The sequence below is a fragment of the Nicotiana tabacum genome, chromosome 6 (genome assembly GCF_000715075.1).
Source record: "Nicotiana tabacum cultivar K326 chromosome 6, ASM71507v2, whole genome shotgun sequence".
In the NCBI taxonomy this organism is placed as follows: domain Eukaryota; kingdom Viridiplantae; phylum Streptophyta; class Magnoliopsida; order Solanales; family Solanaceae; genus Nicotiana; species Nicotiana tabacum.
Window position 1 is genome coordinate 127,270,221 of NC_134085.1, and position 23,904 is coordinate 127,294,124.

Below are 23,904 nucleotides of genomic sequence, written 5' to 3' on the forward strand. Positions count from 1 at the left end.
TGTTCCTAAGGTGTTAGCCTCTTCAAGGATAACCTGCTTTGATACCAATTGATATTTTAGACTTCAATACCACACAAAAGGGGGGGGGGGTGATTTGTATGGTGACCAATTTTTTGCTTAAACTGATTGTGGAAGGACATGGTTCTTCTATGCATTCCTTCTACTACTATTGCGGAATAATAAATATAAAAATTAAAGAACACAAGTATTTTACGTGAAAAACACCCGGCTCAAAAGGTGAAAATACCACGACCTACTACTCAATAGGATTTTCCCCAGCACTTCACTAAATCACTGAGCTAAAATAGCATTTACAAAACTCTTTGTAAACCTAAGGATTACCTCTAATCCCCTTGTAGAAACCAGCTCTAACTGTTGTGACAACTTCAAGTTAACTCTAACTTGAATACTCAAAGTACCTATTACAATTGCTTCTAGATAAAGGTGAATGGTACAATACGAAAACACCTACTACAATTGAACTAGAAATAAAGAAAGACACATAAAACTCTTTATGGAGCTGGTTCTTCAATCTGGTTCATGTAGCTTCAGGTTTGCACACTTGACTCACACACGAACTGCTTGCAAAAAGACTTGCTATTTTTCTCTCAATTCACATTTAACTTCTATGTTTTTGTGCAACACTTGTAATGTAAGAACATCCTACAATTTATACAGTTAGTAGATGAAGAAGTAACTAGAGTTCTGATGCAACTCTTCCTTGGTGGAAGAGTTCTAGTTGATTTCAACTTCTAACTCCTTCCCTATCTTAGATAGTGTTCTCTTTGATTAAGGAGTCCTTCTCCTTATCAATTATGCAACCTTTTCGATCAGGATATATTAAATACACCAAGTTAAGCTTATCTACTTTACGTGCAACCCACATGCTCGAATCTACCCGTTTTTGTGCACCTGAGGGATGGACTTGAGGGATGGACCTGGTTCATGTCTGAGTTCCTTTGTCAATCTTTAAAACTTAACCTTTATTTGGGCCAACACATGGAAGCTAAATCTTTTTCCCTAATTTCTTTTTGTAGTGACTGTGGTGTATACGTTGCGGCATTTTCAGAATATGTCAGCATTGGAGAACTAGCGATTTCAAAGGAAGACTTTTCTGATATTGATCAACATCGTAGATGCTATGAAGCGCTAATTTGGGATTATGCTAGGAAAAAGTAAGAGCTTGGTGAAATTAGTGAGAGTGAGGTAACTGACATATTAGCAAGAAGAAAATGTGCACCAGCTATGAACGAGAGAACACAAGTCTGGAAGAAGAAGAATTAGTTGCCCTTTTATGTAGGAAAATTATAGTTAAATTGTTTAGTTGTAGCTTGTTTGTAGTAAAGTTGTAGACAAATTGTTAACTAAGAACAAATTGGTTAAAATTATGTATAGCAGATTTGTGCTACAATTGTTTTACCTTTTGTTTTGCTATTTTGTCCAGGAAACTACTACTTAGAAAGAAAAAACTAAGAAGAGCCTTTTTGGTTCAATATTATTAGTACTTGATTCTACTACTTTTGTTTTGTGTTGTTACCTTTTATTTCATTATTTTTAGCATATAATTTCTTTACAACTTAACTAAAATTATGAGGTGTCGTTATGTATTAAGAGAGTGGGCTGGGGAGAGATTGATGTCCCCAGGGTTCGGACTTGCGGATGTTCCTCATTTGATTAGTCTATCTAAGAGTGTTGCAACACTTGCTGATCTTATAGTTGAGTTTTTGAAACTGGGAATGTCATTCCCATTCTCTTACTGTTGCTGTGATAAATCCACCCTAAGGCTGTTGGCTGAAGAAATGTAGTTGAACAAAACAACTACAAACCATTTGCATTAAGAGTTGAAAACATTTCATTATAGGAGACAATCTTTATTCAATTTATCAACATAATTACACCTCAACTATAATTCTCAAGAACACCTCAATACAATTTATCAAAAAGTTGTAGTGACTTTATCAATTTTTATTTCCTTTTGGGAGCATTCTTATAAGATCTTTTGTTATGCCCTATTAGTCCGCAGTTGCCACATAAAACTTTGTACTTCTTTGCATTTACTTCATCGTATGGTTTGTATCTTTGTTTTTGAGTCTCCCTGGCTGTCTTTTCCCAGTATGTGGCTTTACAACTTCTTCAGCTATATATTGTGGCACATTCCATTTGCTTTTGTTAGGCAGCGGGTCTATTGGTATTTCATAAGTATGCAAAAGGCTCTCCCTCATGTAATAAGGAGAACAATAGCTTTCATAAGACTCATTCATGTGCCTCAAAGATGCCAAAGTATGTGCACAAGGAAGTTCATCAAGCTGGAATTGTCTACAGCTACATACCTTGTTTTGAAGACAAACAATAAAGCGCTTCACACCATCTATCACAATATGGATGTCATCTGTGGAAGCCCTCACTTACAATTTCATTACAAACACACAACAAGTTGTCAGCAACATATACAAAATAACTACAATTATACAATACTTTATCTACAATTAACAGTATATATTTAGTTTGATAGAATCATTGATCTGATGTTACTGGATATAACTTACTCTCATCTTCTGCGATAATGTCCTGTTGTCCTCCAAATCTTTGTTGTATTTTTTCCCAAGGTATGTGAATGTACCCTTTGCTTTCGATAACTTTTCATTAATCCAACTTTCAAGAAGAGTTCTCATGTACTCTAATAGTTCTATTATGGGCAGCTCTCTTGCATATTTTATTACTGCATTCAATGACTCTGCAATGTTTGATGTCATCGTCCACGTTCTGTTCACCGTAGCATGTACGTGAGACCATCTATGATGGCCAATATCGTATAGGTATGCTTTAACACGCATGTCGATTTTGACATTCTTTCATTAAATTCATCAATTGTGTATGATTGTGCCGTGGCAAAGTACAATTCGCTTAACTTTAGATGACCCTTCTTGAACTTTGACCCTACATTTGTCCAAATATGCCACATGCAAGCATAATATGGCATGCCGGTATAAACAGTAGATGTTGCCTTCAAGATACTCTCATTCCAGTCCGAAATAACACACATTTTTTATTTTTCACCATACACATGTTTGAATTGCTCAAAAAACTAATTCCATGCTATATCATTTTCTGAATCAACAACAACGTATGCTAGTGGTAATATGCTACCTATCACACAGGTGGCAAAAAGAAAATCAATTTCTGTAATAAAACTTGATAGTATAGAAATACATACAAAAAAAAACTTTACAACAATATTTCTATAATTAATCTACAATACATGCTGCATCCATTGTGCTAGCTGTTAACATTATTCCCCTATACGCTGACTTCAAGAAGGTTCCATCAACTACTACAACTGGCCTACAATACTCCCAACCCTTGATGGATGTACTAAGTGCAATAAATGCATACAAGAAATAGTCATCTTCAGTCTTCTACAATTTAACTACCAACCCCGGATAAATCTTCTCCAGAATATACAAATAACTTGGCAAACGACTGTAGGAATCAGCAGGATGACCTCTCAAATATTCCAAAGCCTTTTCCTTTGCTCTCCAAACTTGCATGTATGTTAAGTTCACACCATGTTCCGATAACATATCATTTTGTATGTCTTTTGGTGTGTATATTGTCTTAGGATCAACATATTTTGGTATAACCATGCTACCAACTACCATGACAATAGGTTTGCGTTGTATGTATGTATTATTCATCAAAGAGCATGTATGCAAGCTGTTGAATTTTCGAACCTTGAACAATGCTGATTCGTTTATGCGGGTGGAATTGAAGTGCCATGTACAATTGTCCCCAACACATGCCAGGCAGTAGCTAGAGAATAAAAATAATTTAAAAATTATTATGAAAAATGTAGCTACAAAAATAATAGGTTGTTTAAGCACAAAAATCTTATATTAAACAATTTATATACAAAACAACTATAAATTATGTACAATTTATATACAAATAAAGTACAAACTATAAAAAAAAATACAAAAAACTACAAATTAAAAAAAAATATGAATTTGACAATTGAACTGTTCCTTCCTTCTTGCGCTAGACTTCTTCACCCTAACTTGGAAATTATTCATGACAGAATAGTGCTTCATTGCATTGACAATTATTTGCTTGTGTTTGTAGACTTGGCCTACTTCAATAACATTTGGCGTATGTTCTGTTATAATGATACTTTCATATTCCACAATCGCCGGAGATGTTGGCCTATCAATCAACTTCACTGTTTCTGATGAATCTACACTCATTTAAAAGTATCTACAATTCAGAAACATATTGTAGCTAATTTGTAGTAAAATTGTAGAACACATGAAATTGAATACTTCAATAGTCATAACAGTTGAACTACATTTGTGTCATGACCCAAATCCCGGTCGTGATGGCGCCCAACACACTACTAGGCAAGCCCGATCATTATTCAACACTTAACCCAATTTATCAAAAATAGCGGAAAGAAATATCAATTAAGCAAGATTAAAGTACTGAAGATTTTAACAAAATACACAATATAATCTCACTAGGACCCGGTGTCATGAATCTGAGCCTCTAGAATACAGAATATCATCCTAATACATGGTATATCCAAAGTCTGATAATGCGGAAATAAAGAGATAGGATAGGAGGGAGAAGATCAATGGCTGCGAACGCCGTGCAGCTACCTCGATACTCCCAGAAGCTGGATCTGCTGATCAACTAGATCTAGTGAGCCTGAGACTGCCCTGGATCTGAACACAAGGTGCAGAGAGTAAAGTGAGTACTCCGACCCAGTGAGTAATAAAAGTAACTACAGTCCGAAGATAAGAAAATCCAGTAAATACACAAAGTAAGCTAAAATCCAAATATACAACAACATATGGAACTGAGCAGCTAAACAACAGTATAAATAGAAATACATGAATGCAATGCAATGCATATGATGGTACATTCCAGTACCCACTGCGGCGTGCAGTCCGAGCCATCCATATTTATTTATCGTCGACGGCGCTCACTGGGGGTGTGTACAGACTCCGGAGGGGCTCCTACAGCCCAAGCGCAATATCTTGGTCAGTCATTGTTACCTGACCGGTCAGCCATTGTTACCTGACCAATTTATATCATACAGTGCCATTGTTACCACTGTTCAAGTATATCATCCAGTGTCATTGTTACCACTGTTTCAAGTATATCACACAGTGTCATTGTTACCACTATTTCAAGTATATCACACAGTGTCATTGTTACCACTGTTTCAAGTATATCACACAGTGTCATTGTTACCACTGTTTCAAGTCACTTTATAATCAGTCCAAAAAAATAATATAATAAGCCCTTTGGGCATTTACAAAACAGAAGTTCCCAGCCCAGAATACATTTAAAAATATCATTTAAGTTTTCAACACTTAGAATTATGGTTGAGTTTGCAAAACAGCATTAAAAACCTTGGACTGAAATTAAATGATATGCAAATCATGCTAAGTAGTAATATCAATCCTCGAAGGATTTTACAAATCGGCACAAGGCCCCAAACATGGCATCAAGCCCAGTAATATCAATGAAGTATGTGTATCAATCACCAGTATAGTATAAACATCACACTGGATGGACCAAGTCACAAAACCCAATAGTATCCTACACCGCACTCGCCATGGAGTGCGTTTCACGGCTCAATATAGCGTTACGATGTGAAAGTCCGGGATTTCAAACCCTCAGAACAACATTTACATCTATTACTCACCTCAAGACGGCCAAAAGTCTACTCCGCGATGCCCTTTCCTTTCGAATCGACCTCCTCGCGCGTCGAATCTTGCCAAAACCACAAGGAATATATTACAATAGGTTAAGGGAATATAACCCAATCGAAAAGACTCGAAAAATATCGAAAATCACTAAATTTGCAAAACCCGAGCCCTGGGCCCACTTCTCGAAAAATTACGAAAGTCACATCACCGGATTCCTCGTCTTGCCACGAGTCCGTACATATAAAATTTACCAAATTCGGAGTTCATTTGACCTCTCAAATCACCAAAACTTATTTTCAAATCCCTAGGCCTAAATCCTCAATTTTTCTACAATTTTCATGCTCAAATCCATACATAATTGATGTACTTAACTCAAAATAGGTAGGGATAACTTACCTTCACATTGATGATGAAAATCTCTCTTGAAGCTCTCCAAAAATCGTCCATACTTTTAAGAAATGAAGAAAAGTGAGCTAAATCCGTGTATAAAAGAATCTGCCTGTGCTTCGTCGAGTTGTACCTTGCACTTGTGCTATACAAGTTGTACATCCTATTAAAATTATTCTTCTGTTTAAACACCCATAACATCTTGTATAAATATCCAAATGACAAACAGTTTGAAGATTTAAAAATTAGACTCAAAGATCTTTAATTTGACAGGTTGTACACCATATAACACTTTATATATCCCGAGATATGAGCTTCTAAAGTAGGCTCCCCGAAATTAGAAAATTCTGGAGAACGAGCTCCACAAGTCATATTCAATCGACCGTAACATTCTCTACAGATATCCAAATTACGATTTCTTTAGCTTTCTGGAAACTAGACATGAAGGGCTACAACTTTCGTTTTTGAACCATCTCAAAATACCTTATATATCAAAAGATATAGGCCTCCGAAGTACGGTCCACGATTGCAGTCCAAAGACCTTCTGCAGAAAATTGCAGCAGAAATTTCTGCAACTTTTTCTTTTCTTTTTGGTCCGAATTTCATTCTGTTAACCTTCCGAAATCCACCCGAGGCCCTCGGGACCTTAACCAATTATATCAACATGTCTCACAATATCATTCAAACTTGTCCCAACCTTCGAAACACCCAAAATAACATCAAAACATCAAAGCATCATCGGATTCAAGCCTATGAATCTCACGAACTTCCAAATTTCATTTTTGATAAAAAACTCAACCAAACCACGTCCGAATGACCTCAAATTTTGCAGACAAGTCCAAAATGACATAACAAAGCTATAGAAACTCTCAAAATTCCATTCCGACCCTCGGATCAAAATCTCACCTATCAACCGGAATTCGTCAAAATACTAACTTTGCCAATTCAAGCTTAATTCTACACCGGTCATCACAAAAATATTCCGGACACACTCCTAAGTCCCGAAACCATAAAATTCGCATTTCGAGCGCTCTAACACATAAGTCAATATCCGGTTGACTTTTCCAACTTAAGCTTCCTTAAAAGAGACTAAGTGTCTCAAACCTTACCAAAATCATTCAGGAATGACTTCAAATTTTGCACACAAGTCACATTCGACATTACGGACTTGCCCCAACTTTCAGAATCGCATTCCGACCCCGATATCAAAATTTCTACTTCCGGTCGAATTTTCTCAAAAACCTTCAAATTTCTATATTTAGCCAAACGGCTCCAAAATGACCTACGGACCTCCGAATTCACTTCCGACCGCGCTCCCAAATCCAGAATCACCATATGGAGCTAGTCCCAGTCTCGTAATTCCAAACGGACATCAATAACACTGAAATGCATTTTAAGACAAACTGATGCAATTTCTTCTAAAATGCTATCTTCCACAATAGGCGCCAAAACGCTCCCGGTTTATCCAAAATCCGATCCGGGCATATGCCCAAGTACGAAATCATCATACAAACCTGCTGGAACCTTCGGATCCCAATTCCGAGGTGTTTTACTCAAAATTCCAATCCTAGTTCATTTCTTCAATTTTAAGCTTTCAAAATGAGAATTTCCATTTAGATTTGACTCCAAACTTCCTGAATTTTAATTCTGACCATACACTCAAGTCAATATACCTGAGATGAAGCTGCTCATGGCCTCAAACTGCTGAATGATGCGCCGGAGCTCAAAACGACCGATCGGGTCGTTACAATCTCCCCCACTTAAACATATGTTCGTCCTCGAACGTGCTGAGAACTACACTAAAGTAGTCTGAAATCACTTGTTTAACACCTCATGCACCTTCCCGTGCTACCACCACTCAGTTGAGCACATTAGCTCGACAACTCTGTAGGTATACTCCCTTATTCAAGCAAATAAGCCATTAGGTCCAATTCCAACATCCTGAATTTCCTGCCAAGCCTGTTTCCATCATACGACCACCATATCAATCTCCACACGCTGTACCCAACATGGCTGCATAACTTTGCTGAATTCACACTTTGCATCACTTTACTCATAGGACCACAATAACATTCTTTAAACATAATAGTCGAAATTCCACAAATCTGATGCTCCCATTGCATCTCATGACCTACATAGGTCTTGCTCTAGTTTTTACAACACCGATACGACTGAAGAGATGTGCCGAAATTCATAATCAACTGTTGAATCAACAATTCATTGGATCTATACTCCTGACAAGTTCCATTACCTTGTCTCAAACCAAAGAATGATCTTTGCTCTATAATATACTTCATATAATCAGTTTGCACTGACCCCAAATCTAGTAACCTCGTCTCACCCAGTACGAACTGCTCAGGCAATAAGTCACCTCGGACATAATCAAAAATCCCACAAGACGCCACAATGTGCCAGTGGGCTACCAATTCGAACGCGATACAAAAGGAAGGCGAACTCTGGGAGGAACTACTCAACTCGCACACTAACATGGACTTCCTCAGAAAACAGGGAAACAGAACACATAAAAGCAAATATGGGCAATGAACTGAACATCACACTGTTGCGGCGCGCAACCCGATCCAAACAACATACACATGGCGGTGTGCCACCTGATCCACATATAGAACTCACATAAGGAGATATACATCGAGCTGAATAGCTCATCACATCAAAATACCGAATATCGGTCATAAACACACTAAGGTGCATAATATCATTCCCAAGGAAATATATAGCGCTGTAGGCTACAAACTTAAGCACAACTGAGGTGCGATACATGATCTAAGTCTCATCCTGCTCATATAACATCACCGCTGAGCGGAACCTCAATACATAAGGAATTTACCAAGTCGTCTCACAACTCATACGATGCAATATATCTTTACATGAATTAACTGACCACGAAATAAGACCGCGACTATCCTTCCATAAAGAGCGCATTGCTGAAAGAAACACAACTGGCCTGACGTAAGGCTCACTTCCATATTTAAATCTATCCACCGACCTCAAGTCGATCCTGATCGTGCCAAGCTAGGCCAATAATCTTTCACAGGTCCATAACCCAATAAACAGAGTGCCCTCCAGGCATAAATTCTCAAATGGATGATATTACCAAAATCCTCATACTTAGTTTAAATTTCTAATTAATCAAGTGACTACATGTCACACTTATACAATATTCCTGTGGGACAAGCTCCTACCATCTTCTGAAATAATTAACGGGTCTGCACATCCAAACCACCGGCTACACTAACGCTGAAAAGAGATCAAGAATCCCTAACCAGGATGCAAAGCCTTTCTCACAGAATACCGACCTCAGGTGATACTGACGTCAATACCCATCTTACTCAAAACACTGAAACTCATATACTTCTCATCCGAGATCGTGACATCACATTCATTGACCAAACTGCAACCTTGGTCCTTACTTCAAATTCCATACCACTCATTGCACCTCACGTGCCAATATACGATAGACGCAATTTCCATCACAACTCTGGAACCGCCGATAGGCTAATACTTCATCACATAAGACTTTCCATTTAACTCACTTCAGGAGAACTATAGCAGCATACAGGCGAATCCTCATAATCGTCGAATATGCCAATCTCTAAGTAGTTGTCCAAGCCACCATAACACTTTCTGGGATCCGCCTACTCATAATAGGCCCTAACAAAAGAATGCTTCAGAATAACATCAATCACTGCGGCCGACAAGCCTCACATGCATAACTCGATCACGCTGAACGAACCGATCACTGACACCAGTATACCAACTCAACTATGGCTAATCAATCTACTTCCTTCCAATTTATCCTTGATTGCCTTAGAAATAATAATATCTCCCTTTAACACCTAACTTATTTCAACCAAACTCACCCCGAGTGACCTTAAATCACGAGACCATGCTGTCTCAAATACCATGACCATTTCATGTCTCTCAAATGCTACACCGCAAGTCAAAACATCATAGAACATTCTGTGCCTTTCTTCATAAGCTGCTTCAAAAGCTTGACTCTTAACCGTACTTATAGACTCAAAATCATTAGGCACCACACTTTACCTCTTGAATTAACTAGGACCGCTATTGAGAGCCACCCAGCTCTGACTTGGCCCCGAATGCAACCAACTCTACTGAATTTTATAACATATGAATACCCTCTCGATAAAGCACCTAGAGGGATCACTTCCCTCGAAGCCTGCACCTATACGAGGCATAAATCATGAATCTTCCCTCAAGTCTGAACATGAGCCAATAAGGCTAACCATAACATGCATCCAACAATTGATTTACTCAAATTACCACTCATGGTCCTTTTCCGTAGCTGCAATAACCCACCAATATGCCAATAACCAGAATTCACACAGGTAATAAACCGTGCAATCAGCTAATCAACAACAAGCTCCCCAACTTGGCTCGAAGCCATAGATCACAACACATATACTCTATTGCTGTCGTAATATCATGGTGAGATTAAACTCACTCCATCATAAGCTCGTGGAAACACGAATCATCTGGAATTTTAACTCTTCTGCAATTCTTGCATTTACTCACACAACAGTTAAGCCCACTCTCTAGGCGACCATTAATTTTTTACTAAGTCCTAAATTTTTCAAAAATTTCGGCAGAGCCTCCTTTGTAATTGGTCCTATCCACCTGCCAAAGAATCACCAAAACCATCCTAACAACACATCCACAACTTGACAAAGCATCACAATGCATATCAATTACATAAATCTAAATTGATACATGGACATGCGTTGCACCTATTTGAATCATAACACATAGAAAATACCCTTCAACCCTCCATTATTGGGATATTCAATCAAGTAGGAACATATTCTTTCTTTAATATTTTCGACCTTCAAGGTGGTCTCCTTGACTCAACGATTTCGTCATTATACATTTACGGAAGCGATCTCATCTCCCAGACTTATCTAACTAGGAGACACGAAAAATATTCTTCACGCGCCCATAACTCGGGCTACTCAACAGATCACAATAAGAAACGAATCACTTAATAGTTCATCTACTATCCAGTAGGCTTCTTCGCCACTACCAAGTCGTACAAATACACCTCGCAACACTAACATACTCATCACGTGGATATCCAATCGCCATTCCGGCTAACAAGGACAATAATGAACATATGAGTTCAAAACACTTGCTCACAAAATCAGCACCTCGGTGCTCAAGCCATTGGCAAAGATTTGGCCTCAAGTCCTCCAGACTGGTCTAACTTCAAACTCACAGAGATTACATCTCACCCCTCGATCGGGGAATCAAAAGCCATCGAGACACATCTGATACTGAGCGCCCGTTGGTGCATACGATCACGCGGAAGGAATTTCAAAAGTTTCTTTTCAAGCTGAATCAAGGACGCACGATAAGAATTCAAGAATGTGAAGTTTTCCTAAAGGTTCGGCAGCCTCTCGAGGATAAGTACAGACGTCTCCGTACCGATCTGCGAGACTCTACTAAACTGGCTCATGACTCGCGAGACCAAGTAACCTAGGCTCTGATACCAACTTTTCACGACCCAAATCCCGGTCGTGATGGCGCCCAGCACACCACTAGGCAAGCCCGACCATTATTCAACACTTAACCCAATTTATCAAAAATAGCGGAAAGAAATATCAATTAAGCAAGATTAAAGTACTGAAGATTTTAACAAAATACACAATATAATCTAATTAGGACCCGGTGTCACGAATCTGAGCCTCTAGAATACAGAATATCATCCTAATACATGGTATATCCAAAGTCTGATAATGCGAAAATAAAGAGATAGGATAGGAGGGAGAAGATCAATGGCTGCGAACGCCGTGCAGCTACCTCGATACTCCCAGAAGCTGGATTTGCTGATCAACTAGATCTACTGAGCCTGAGACTGCCCTGGATCTATACACAAGGTGCAGGGAGTAAAGTGAGTACTCCGACCAAGTGAGTAATAAAAGTAACTACAGTTCGAAGATAAGAAAATCCAGTAAATACACAAAGTAAGCTAAAATCCAAATATACAACAACATATGGAACTGAGCAGCTAAACAACAGTATAAATAGAAATACATGAATGCAATGCAATGCATATGATGGTACATTCCAGTACCCACTGCGGCGTGCAGCCCGAGCCATCCATATTTATTTATCGTCGACGGCGCTCACTGGGGGTGTGTACAGAATCTGGAGAGGCTCCTACAGCCCAAGCGCAATATCTTGGTCAGTCATTGTTACCTGACCGGTCAGCCATTGTTACCTGACCAATTTATATCATACAGTGCCATTGTTACCACTGTTCAAGTATATTATCCAGTGTCATTGTTACCACTGTTTCAAGTATATCACACAGTGTCATTGTTACCACTGTTTCAAGTATATCACACAGTGTCATTGTTACCACTGTTTCAAGTCACTTTATAATCAGTCCAAAAAATAATATAATAAGCCCCTTGGGCATTTACAAAATAGAAGTTCCCAGCCCGGAATACATTTAAAAATATCATTTAAGTTTTCAACACTTAGAATTATGGCTGAGTTTGCAAAACAACATTTAAAACCTTGGACTGAAATTAAATGATATGCAAATCATGCTAAGTAGTAATATCAATCCTCGAAGGATTTTACAAATCGGCACAAGGCCCCAAACATGGCATCAAGCCCAGTAATATCAATGAAGTATGTGTATCAATCACCAGTATAGTATAAACATCACACGGGATGGACCAAGTCACAATCCCCAATAGTATCCGACCCCGCACTCGCCATAGAGTGCGTGTCACGCCTCAATATAGCGTTACGATGTGAAAGTCCGGGGTTTCAAACCCTCAGAACAACATTTACATCTATTACTCACCTCAAGACGGCTAAAAGTCAACTCCGCGATGCCCTTTCCTTTTGAATCGACCTCCTCGCGCGTCGAATCTTGCCAAAACCACAAGGAATATATTACAATAGGTTAAGGGAATATAACCCAATCGAAAAGACTCGAAAAATATCGAAAATCACTAAATTTGCAAAACCCGAGCCCCAGGCCCACTTCTCGAAAAATTACGAAAGTCACATCACCGGATTCCTCGTCTCACCACGAGTCCGTACATATAAAATTTACCAAAATAGGAGCTCATTTGACCCCTCAAATCACCAAAACTTATTTTCAAATCTTTAGGCCTAAATCCTCAATTTTTCTACAATTTTCATGCTCAAATCCATACATAATTGATGTACTTAACTCAAAATAAGTGGGGATAACTTACCTTCACATTGATGATGAAAATCCCTTCTTGAAGCTCCCCAAAAATCGTCCATACTTTGAAGAAATGAAGAAAAGTGAGCTAAATCCGTGTATAAAAGAATCTGCCTGTGCTTCGTCGAGTTGTACCTTGCACTTGTGCTATACAAGTTGTACATCCTATTAAAATTGTTCCTTGTCGGACACCTTCTGTTTAAACACCCATAACGTCTTGTATAAATATCCAAATGACAAACGGTTTGAAGATTTAGAAACTAGACTCAAAGATCTTTAATTTGACAGGTTGTACACCATATAACTCTTTATATATCCCGAGATATGAGCTTCTAAAGTAGGCTCCCCGAAATCAGAAAATTCTGGAGAACGAGCTCCACCAGTCATATTCAATCGACCGTAACATTCTCTACAGATATCCAAATTACAATTTCTTTATCTTTCTGGAAACTAGACATGAAGGGCTACAACCTTCGTTTTTGAGCCATCTCAAAATTCCTTATATATCAAAAGATATATGCCTCCGAAGTACGCTCCATTATTGCAGTCCAAAGACCTTCTGCAGAAAATTGCAGCAGAAATTTCTGCAGCTTTTTCTTTTCTTTTTGGTCCGAATTTCATTCCGTTAACCTTCCGAAATCCACCCGAGGTCCTCGGGACCTTAACCAATTATATCAACATGTCCCACAATATCATTTAAACTTGTCCCAACCTTCGAAACACCCAAAATAACATCAAAACATCAAATCATCATCGGATTCAAGCCTATGAATCTCACGAACTTCCAAATTCCATTTTTGATAAAAAAACCCAACCAAACCACGTCCGAATGACCTCATATTTTGCAGAAAAGTCAAAAATGACATAACGAAGCTACAGAAACTCTCGAAATTCCATTCCGACCCTCGGATCAAAATCTCACCTATCAACCGGAATTCGCCAAAATACTAATTTTGCCAATTCAAGCTTAATTCTACACCGGTCATCACAAAAATATTCCGGACACACTCCTAAGTCCCAAATCACGTAACAAAGCTATCCGAACCATAAAATTCGCATTTTGAGCGCTCTAACACATAAGTCAATATCCGGTTAACCTTTCCAACTTAAGCTTCCTTAAAAGAGACTAAGTGTCTCAAACCTTACCAAATCATTCAGGAATGACTTCAAATTTTGCACACAAGTCACATTCGACATTACGGACTTGCCCCAACTTTCGGAATCGCATTCCGACCCCGATATCAAAATTTCCACTTCCGGTCGAATTTTCTCAAAAACTTCAAATTTCTATATTTAGCCAAACGGCTCCAAAATGACCTACGGACCTCCGAATTCACTTCCGATCGCACTCCCAAATCCAGAATCACCATACAGAGCTACTCCCAGTCTCGTAAATCCAAATGGACATCAATAACACTGAAATGCATTTTAAGACAAACTGATGCAATTTCTTCTAAAATGCTATCTTCCACAATAGGCGCCAAAACGTTCCGGTTTATCCAAAACCCGATCCGGGCATACGCCCAAGTACGAAATCATCATAGGAACCTGCTGGAACCGTCGAATCCCAATTCCGAGGTCTTTTACTCAAAATTCCAATCCTAGTTCATTTCTTTAATTTTAAGCATTCAAAATGAGAATTTCCATTTAGATTTGACTCCAACTTCCTGAATTTTAATTCTGACCATACAGTCAATATACCTGAGATGAAGCTGCTCATGGCCTCAAACTGCTGAATGACGCGCCGGAGCTCAAAACGACCGATCGGATCGTTACAATTTGTTAGGTAGTATCATTGTAGATATTCTGTAGAATAATTGTAGAACACATGGAACTGACAAAACATCACCACTGAAAATACAGAGCAAACATGCAATTGTGCTCGAATTAGAGATATTGCATTTCAAATTGAAATCACACACTATTATACACAACAAATACATTCTTAAGCTTTTGTTTTCCTTTTTCGTTTCCATGTATACTCGAACTCCCATATCGTTCCGAATTTTCATTGGAGGACAACGTTTATTGACAATTTATTTGATTTCGATTATTTTTTTTGGAGGTATCGATCATTAGATGCTCTGCAATTGCAGGATTCAATTGACTATAATTTGAATCCTCGCTGACTACAATTCCATCAACATTAAAATCTTTGTATCTCCCAATGCTATCCCAATGACCATTTAGTTGAAACATAGTATCTAAATTTGACATTATATCGCAGAATTCAATATAATTGTAGATAATTATTTGCAATTTTTTTTCAAAACCTTCGCTTATGGTTTTGAAACCAGAGGAGACAGAGAAAATCAGAGAATAGAACTTGATTGTGCGACGATAATCAGAGAAAATCGGCGTAATAACAGGCTTAATTAAATTGCGATGATTGCGTCAGTAAAATCTCCGATGAATCCTCCATGATCCCAAATTCCCGCGTCTAAAAAAGGAAGGCTACTACAGGATTATAGTTTAAATAAATGTATATATTTTGTAGACAAAACTTGTTTAAATCGGATAATTAACTAAACATAAATACTTTTGGTAATAAAGTTTCAAATATTATATAGGTAGATAAAAATCTCTTTAATAATAAAATGACCAGAAATATGGTACTCTTATTTATTCCAGTGGGCTAAGCAAACTTCCAATTACTTCTAGTTAACAATTAGAAGGATCTTCACATATTGGACATCTTCCTTTATAGTTCACGTGCTGCGTAGAAGTGACAAGTCCATGGACCATGAAGGCAACTCTGCCCCAAATCACAACCTGGTCTTGGACAAGCCTTAATTGGTTGATGTTTTAACTTGTATACCCTAAAGCCCTCTATCTATTTTGATCTTAATTTTTGAAATTTTTTAATGTGCCATCTAGTTTTGCGGCACACATTGAATTTATAACCACTTTTTCAATTTTTTTTAATGGATTCCCAAGTTTTGAATATTTATCTTCTTCTTTACTGTTGTTTTCTTCTTCTTTGTTCTTAGAGTTTATTCTTCTTCATCTTCTTTCTTTCTTCTTCTTCTTCTTAGTTGCAAAATAAGTTTATTAAATTTGTTATTTTTTTGGATAATATGCACTTTCGTCGTCTACCATAATTCGTTTTACATTGGTATCTAAAATGCGCAAAGTAATAACAATAGCATCATAGTGAGGAAAGGTCAAACTATGGGTATCTGACTCGTCGAAGATGATACTTTCTTCGAAGTCGTCATATCGTTCATGGGTGATTGATTGTTTCAACTTATGGGTTGTTGTGAACTTTACATTGTTGATTTTAGAGTCGTCGCCTCCACCGATGATCATTTGGGTGGTGCAGGCTGGGGAAGGTGGCTTTGGGGGGCCTTGATGCTGTTCTTGTCCTCGAGTGAAGTTAGCCCTTCCTCGGTTGCTTATTAGTTCTCTCAAATGCCCTTGGTGGAGCATGTTCACTACCTTTTGCCTTAAGGCGATGCAGTCTAGAATGCCGACTACATGGGAACAAATGTTATATAGGTTGATTCTAATTCTTGCTGCCCGCTCGATTCCGAGGAATAAAAGGTGGGCTTGACCACAATTTCCCAAGTAAGAGATAGAATCTCACTAATTAGATTACCTTCAGGAAATCTAGGAGGACAGCTCGCCGAGCCTATGGTGGACGTCGGTTGGGTTGTCGACGATTACGACCATTCAAAGGCATTTTTTTGATGATTGAAATTTTTTCTTTATGATATTTGAAAGTTATGTTTCAAATTAGTTGAGCTCGTTTGGATATTGGATCATGTATTGAATTGTTGAAATTCGAGAATAAGTTTATGTTTAAGAACTTAAGATTCAAAATCTGAAGTTGCTTTCAAAAGATTGAACTATTTAAGATTCTAATTTCTGAAATTACATTTGAAAGATAGAAGAATTTAAGATTTGATTTCTGAAGTTGCATTGAAGAGATTAAACCACTTCAGATCCGAACAGGTACACTTTACAAAATTTTGTACAATACGGGTAAAACCTCAATGGATGGCCCCAAAAGTGGGTATATATGAAAATGCCTCTTAATTTTTCTATTGGTCTATAGTATAGAACAAATATGAGGGTTTAACTAATAAATTTACCAAGAGAAGTAAGTGGCGGTCATTTTAATTGTCATATTTGGTTCTCATAATTGTTGCCAACTCATTTTTTTTTTTTTTTCTGGTTGAAAAGTTTTTTTTTCTAGCTTTGGGAAGTAGGGGAGGCCCGGTAGGGAATGGGAAGTTCCTTTTATTACCCTTTTCCTTATTGTATATGACAGAGCTATCATATGTTATGTAATATATCATGTTTAGTTTAACATATGAAAGCGAAGGCATAATTTTGTTGTGATTAGCTAGACATATCAGATTTTATGAGAAACTTGGATCGGATCGATAACCCTTCCTAACCCCGCAAATTTAGAAACGAGCTCCATCTATCAAACTAAAGAGTCTGTAGTATGAGAATGCGAACATCTTTGTCTTATTGATTTCACAAAACACACAGCGGACTCTTGTCTGACCTACATTACATCAGAGGACACAAAACATCTCCCTAAAGAACAAAGCAAACAAAAGAGAAAGCGAGGGGCGCATATAATTTATTGCCATATAACTCTGCACATTATTCGCCTAATAGCTGTGGTTGTTGGCGTCGTCAACATACAACTCAGTTTGCTGCAACAAAAAATAAAATTCAGTAAGCAGTAAGAATGTTTATTACTCACCTAAGAACTTAGTATGATTTATATACATGGAAGTGTAAAGAATTTTTATACTATTCTTTTTAATGGACGACCTGTTGGTATTTTTATATTACTGATACTGACCAGCACAAGAGAGGGGAGGAAGGTTGCATTGAGCTGGAAGGCGGGCAGAGATACGGAGAGTGTTGCAGAGGCATTCATGGTCCACTGACTGGAGTGCAGAACAACAGTCCGCACTAGGGGTCGGGTTGGTTGTCCCTGGAACCACGAATGGCGCGCACACGTTCAGGTTATTAAGTGATACAGAGCAAGTCATTTGTCCCTGACATTCAATCACTCGGCTTTGAAGCACAACTGCTAGCAGAACAAGGGAAACAATGAACTTCATCGCTGCCATATTAATTCCTTCTTTAAATAACTGCTGTCCAAAAGAAAAGTATTAGCTGAGTTATTGTATGTTGTTCCAGGAAGGAAGCGTAGGCTCCTATTTATAATTATTAAGAAAAGAATGAAACAGGAATGTATCCAAAAATTAAGACCCTTATGCATGAACAACCTAATACAACGTTTTGATACACAGCTTTTTTGTGTTTAACCACACATTTTGTACTTACAAAATTTTTTATACTAAGTCTTGAGACAGCTTTTTTGTGTTTAGCCACACATTTTGCAATTACAAAATTCTTACTTAATTAGCTCTAGGTATTTGGACTTTGCAAAAGATTGATATGCAACACCTATACCGAATGATACAGCAATTTGCATATACAAACTGCTAACCTCAGTGTGCTTTCTAACTTGATAATTGCATCGCGCAACTCATTTCAACAAGAAAGAATTTGAGCTCTATTCAATGTCGTTAATTTCCTAAACCATTTGAATATGTTGGAGTTTGATTTTATCGATAACAAACTTTGATCTGGTTGCAATACTATAGCATCATCAGAACATTTTCTATCCTGAAATCTAGCTAACAATAGTTGTATATACAAATTAAAGATAAATTAATGACCCTTAGAATAGAGGGAATATATAAGATTTGGAATGAGTTAAATTAAAATAATAGTTGAAATTTTATGGTGTTTTTGTGTGAGTTCAGATCCAAATATATATATATATATATATATATAATTGAGGGCCATTGACCCGGTGACGTGGCAGGCCTTGATGAATAGGGATTGTCCTTGTCTTTTTTCTCAATTTTTTGGAGTTTTCTCTAATTTATTCTCATTTACCTAAGACAAAAACCACGGTTAATTTATTAGAAAAACCCAAACGTTTCCTCTTCTTTTCACTGCCAGTCGTAACCCTACAATTTTTAATAAGGTCTTTCTTCTTCAAAACGCTGATCTCTCTTCTCTCTCTACTATGAAGAAAAAAAGGTTGTTTCTGTTTTGTTTCATAGATTTCTTTCTTCTAAGTTCGAACGACCCTTTTCTTTTGACTCCAATCTCTGGAAATCCATCTAACCACTGTCAGAATTGCAACACCCGTCATCTGAATCGGAATTCATTTAAGCTGGTAAATTAAGAAGAAGAAGAAGAAAAAAAGCATGGTAGCTTTTTTGTTTTTTGTTTTTTAAATCTATCAAATACAAAAAGTTAATTTCTTCTAAAAATTTTGACCCGAAATGTCTCTGATATTCTTTTACTTTCTGCTCTCTTGATATTGGATTGTGTTTCCGGTATATGTCCTCTCTAAAGGTTCAAAGTTTTGGTAACTTGGCTTCACTTTCTTGTTGATTCGACCACAAAGTGAAAGAGACTCGTCCTATTCTAGGAAAAGATCAACCACTTATCAATTGTTGGTAATGTCTTCCTTCTCCCTTTCTCCTCTAAATTACTTTTTATATCAAGATCTATTTCTACTTAATTATTGTGCTTACTATCCGAATCTTTTCACTAAGACACTAACATAAACTTACGAATTTCGTAAGTTTCTAGACCAATATTAGCTATCTTAATGATAAATATTTTATTGTTAAAATATATTCACACCCGACGTTTGTACCATCTCAATAAATTTATAATATGTTTCTTTGCATAATCGTTAACACTTAATTATATCCAATCAATACGGGGTTTTAGATGGAAAATCGACAAACACATTAATTTGCTGATTCTTTTGCCCATGTTCTTTTAGTGGTAAATGAGAAATGGTATTGATTTGTGTCAAAGTTTTACAACGAAAGCAACAAGGTAGACTGGTGCCCTACTCTTTTCATTGAGTTTGCCCTTCATTTGGTTAATTCCATAAAAGTTGATATAATTTTTTTGGTTTGGATTATATGAGTATCATGTAGCTAATTATACGTATTAGTCAATTACGATACCCGAAATAAGTGTTTTAACTTTTTTCGTGGCTAAATTTTGACAATTATGATTGAAAAGCTTGAAACTTTACTCGCCAATTTGATAACGTTTTCTTACGGTTTATATGTTGGTTGTATATACAAATTTATGTTCTCTTCAAACGAAAATATATTATGTGCTTATTTTCCAACTTTTGAAGTCTTTCCCATCTCTCTCTCGAGAGAGAAGTGACGTGACACCTCTTCTAAGCCAGGATCTCTATTTATTTGATTCTCAAATATTTGTCTTTATTCTATTTTCGGATGTATTAATTTATTATTTAAAAGAAGAAAAATTAATTTGATATGACTTCTCTAAATAGTTGTGTCCAATCTAAATAAGTAATATACGTACATTTTTTCCTTTCCTTAAACTCATTCATAACATAATTACTTCCGTATTTATTCGTTTTTATTTCCCATTGTTTTGATTAGTTTTTAATGTGTTCTTTTGTAGTTCAAGTCTATTGCTTGACTTTTGAGGTTTTGGTTGTAATATATAAGGATTTTAGAAGTTTCAGTTTTTCATCACTTCCCAACATGATCAAAGGGGCATGGGAGTCTGGTAAAGGGAACTTGGTAATAGCTTTTAGTTTTCTCTATTGGTTGGTATATATTTTTTGTTACTTCTTGTATTTCTTAGTTAGCATTAAAATATGTATACCTGTCAATCATTATATATTTGTAAATGGATCTTTCCTAAGATATCTTTACAGAGTTTCTTGCTTTTTAAGTATTCTAATTACGAGTTTATGTTTTGAAAAAGAACAATATTCTAGCTTCCATCTTTGGTATGATTCTGCATTTTCCGAACTTTCTTTGGTCTGGTGTCACTCTAATATTTGCTTTTTCTCTTTGATTATTTATTCTTTATATTTATAGTTCAAGTTGTGTTACTTTATAGGAATGTGGTTTATGCATATTAGAATTTGACACGATCATTATTTTGCTATTCAGATTGGTACAACTTTTTCATATTTGATTGGTGTTTATTTCATGTGTCTCTGTATTAATATTTTTGTTTACATTTTATATCAGGTATTGGTAGAGTAAAGAGTCCAAGCATGTGGACTCCGATGAAAAACTTTGAGCATTGCCTTTTCCCGTTCTATCTGATTTCACAGTGTTTATCTTGAAAGTGGAATTAGCTTTTGGCACAGTATGAGTCCAACCATATAGATTCAGGTGAAACTTTTATATCTTCTTCTTCCTTCCCATTTGGCTTTCCAATATTTTCTCGACAGTGTTATTGCAAGAGACAGACTGAAAAAGAAAAACTTAAATAATCAGATTACTATATATAATTGTTGAAAAGATTAAAAGCACCACCAGTTAAGAATTATAGTCTTCTTTCCCTTTCTTTCTTAAGGCAAAAATTCAAGTAGTGACTAATTATAGAGAAGTTGGATGAATAAAGAAAAAATTGAAAGAAAGAGACAAAGTGGCGGGGAGGGGAGAGGGGTGGGTGAGAAAGGATCCAAATCGGGCTTCAAAGATAATAGATCAGATACTTAGAGTGGGAGAAGGAATTGGTTTCTTATGATCTGCAGAAGCAGTATAGAACCCTTTGTAGATACGTAGCAAAATATATTTTTCAATCTATTTCTAAAGCTATGTCACCATCATTAAATAGTCAACCATTTTTATTTATTTATTTATCTCTTTTGGATTTCCTCTGGATATGATTTTGTTCTAATCTATGTTTGTTTCCTCACTTTGTTCAAAGTGTTTCGAGTTTATTTTGGCAGTAGTAGTGACATTGTTAATATGTCTACATTTAGTCATCTATTTAATGGCATGGAAGCTTTCTCTCTAATCATACATCTTATAGGTTTTATGTTAGTTTACTTAGCATACTTTTAGACCTCTGTCGAACTTGTGCTCTGTTCATAGCGAGTGAGAAAAATTATTAGTAACTCCATTTTATATATAAGACTTATATTAGTTCCATGTTAAAAATGAGTTGAACTTAAAAGTTTAGAGGATTTCAAGGGAAAAAAACCCGAGTATGATATCTTTTAGCTTCATGATTCCTTTGCTTGCTTTAATTTTTTTATTCAATTTGTACAGTACTTAATAAGTTTATTCAAGTACAAAAGCTACACCTTTAATATTCTGATAAGATTTTTCCTAAATTGGATATGCTGATTGAGACCTCCTTCCTGCTAATTTTTCACTATCTTATTAATTTTGGAATTGAATGTTCTGCACTCAATATTGATGTATAGAAGATCTCTTGGTTTTCTGCTTGATATTTCGAGATGGATATAAAGCATATCTATATTGCAGTCTTGCATGTATGATGCTACTGCAACTTACTAATGATACAACTATTATTTTTATGCAGGGTTACAGCTGAACATTCAAATAATAACCCTCCAAAGCAATAATAACAGTTGCTAATGTGAGACATGACCAAATGGAGAATAGTCCTACAGACTATAAAGAATTTATAAAAAGTCTGACAAGAAAACGATGAAGTCTTGTAACTTTTGTTAAAAGAAAATTCATATATATTGCAATTGAAACAAACTCGAATTAGTACTGAAGTGAGGAAGATGTTGTGAAAAGCTTATAATCATCCCATGATGCAAACAAAGGTGTACCATCCTTTTTAAAAAAAAGTCAATTTACTATATCATTCTTTAATTAACACTCTCAAAAAGAATATGTAATTTTTATGATTTCTATTTGTGATAAACGTTCAACTCATTGAGCAAGAGGAAAAAATTTGTCGCTCTTATATTCGTTGCAAGTGCATTACCTCCTTTTGTAAGTTTTATTAGAGAGATTATACAACAAGCACTAAGATTTCATTTGTTCTATACTTGATTGTTCAGTGTATACTTTCTCAAATGATCATGGTATGATAGTGACTTAATTAATTCTCAAATTCAAAATTTTAGTTGTCTTTCAATTGGTTGTTTCCATTTCAAGTGTATGTTTCAATTAGTTCAACTATAGATATCTTTTACCAAGTCTATCACATGGAAGACAATTAAACCTCGATTTTTTATTTATCATTTTACTTAAAACTTATATGTTCTATCTCCATTTTATTATCAAAATGATATATTTCATAAATTTAAATGTCTGTTACAATCGCGCGAAGCGCGAGTAAATTAACTAGTTTTATTTATATTCAAAGAGGTACAAAAGCTAGTTATGAATTTAAATACATGGGGCATAGCCCCTCCATCTAAAAGGACTCTTTTTATCTCCTTTTATCTTTGCGTGCCAAAAACTGAGAAGGGCATAGGTTCTTCCTGTGCATAATTTCTTTTGTTAAACTTTTACTTGTTTTTCAGATGATTTTCCCATATGATCTCAGTAACAGCTCATATAACAGTCCTGTCAAAAAATTTCTGTACCCCAAAAACTTAGATCATTGTATTTTTGTGTCGATAGTTAACCATTAATTTGGAATAATGAGCACCATTTTCAACCATATATAATTTTATATTATAAAATATATATACCTCTATTTTAAATAATTATTTTTATATTACATACA

The 23,904-nt window shown here is 36.3% G+C and overlaps 2 protein-coding genes across 2 annotated transcripts; both read right to left on the reverse strand.

Annotated features, from left to right (window-relative positions):
* Window positions 1–2,054: 2,054 nt before the first annotated feature.
* On the reverse strand, window positions 2,055–2,753 carry LOC142182037 (uncharacterized). Its single transcript, XM_075255897.1, has 2 exons — window positions 2,547–2,753; window positions 2,055–2,330 (listed from the first exon to the last, which is right to left on the reverse strand). The coding sequence occupies exons 1-2, from the start codon at window positions 2,751–2,753 to the stop codon at window positions 2,055–2,057; spliced, it is 483 nt and encodes a 160-aa protein (XP_075111998.1).
* A 332-nt stretch (window positions 2,754–3,085) lies between these two features.
* On the reverse strand, window positions 3,086–4,241 carry LOC142182038 (uncharacterized). The gene is made up of 4 exons (XM_075255898.1): window positions 4,018–4,241; window positions 3,436–3,810; window positions 3,260–3,372; window positions 3,086–3,147 (listed from the first exon to the last, which is right to left on the reverse strand). Exons 1-4 carry the CDS (start codon window positions 4,239–4,241, stop codon window positions 3,086–3,088), a joined length of 774 nt encoding a protein of 257 aa, XP_075111999.1.
* Between the last annotated feature and the right edge of the window lie 19,663 nt (window positions 4,242–23,904).

What these genes read in the sequence shown, in the direction of transcription:
- LOC142182037 (XM_075255897.1), bottom strand. Translation starts at nt 2,753, where the DNA reads ATGACATCAAACATTGCAGAGTCATTGAATGCAGTAATAAAATATGCA. An exon ending in CATTATCGCAGAAGATGAGA is followed by an intron (nt 2,331 to 2,546) that starts GTAAGTTATATC and finishes CTTCAAAACAAG; the next exon opens with GTATGTAGCTGTAGACAATT.
- LOC142182038 (XM_075255898.1), bottom strand. Translation starts at nt 4,241, where the DNA reads ATGAGTGTAGATTCATCAGAAACAGTGAAGTTGATTGATAGGCCAACA. An exon ending in AGCGCAAGAAGGAAGGAACA is followed by an intron (nt 3,811 to 4,017) that starts GTTCAATTGTCA and finishes TTTATTCTCTAG; the next exon opens with CTACTGCCTGGCATGTGTTG. An exon ending in TAGCACAATGGATGCAGCAT is followed by an intron (nt 3,148 to 3,259) that starts GTATTGTAGATT and finishes CCTGTGTGATAG; the next exon opens with GTAGCATATTACCACTAGCA.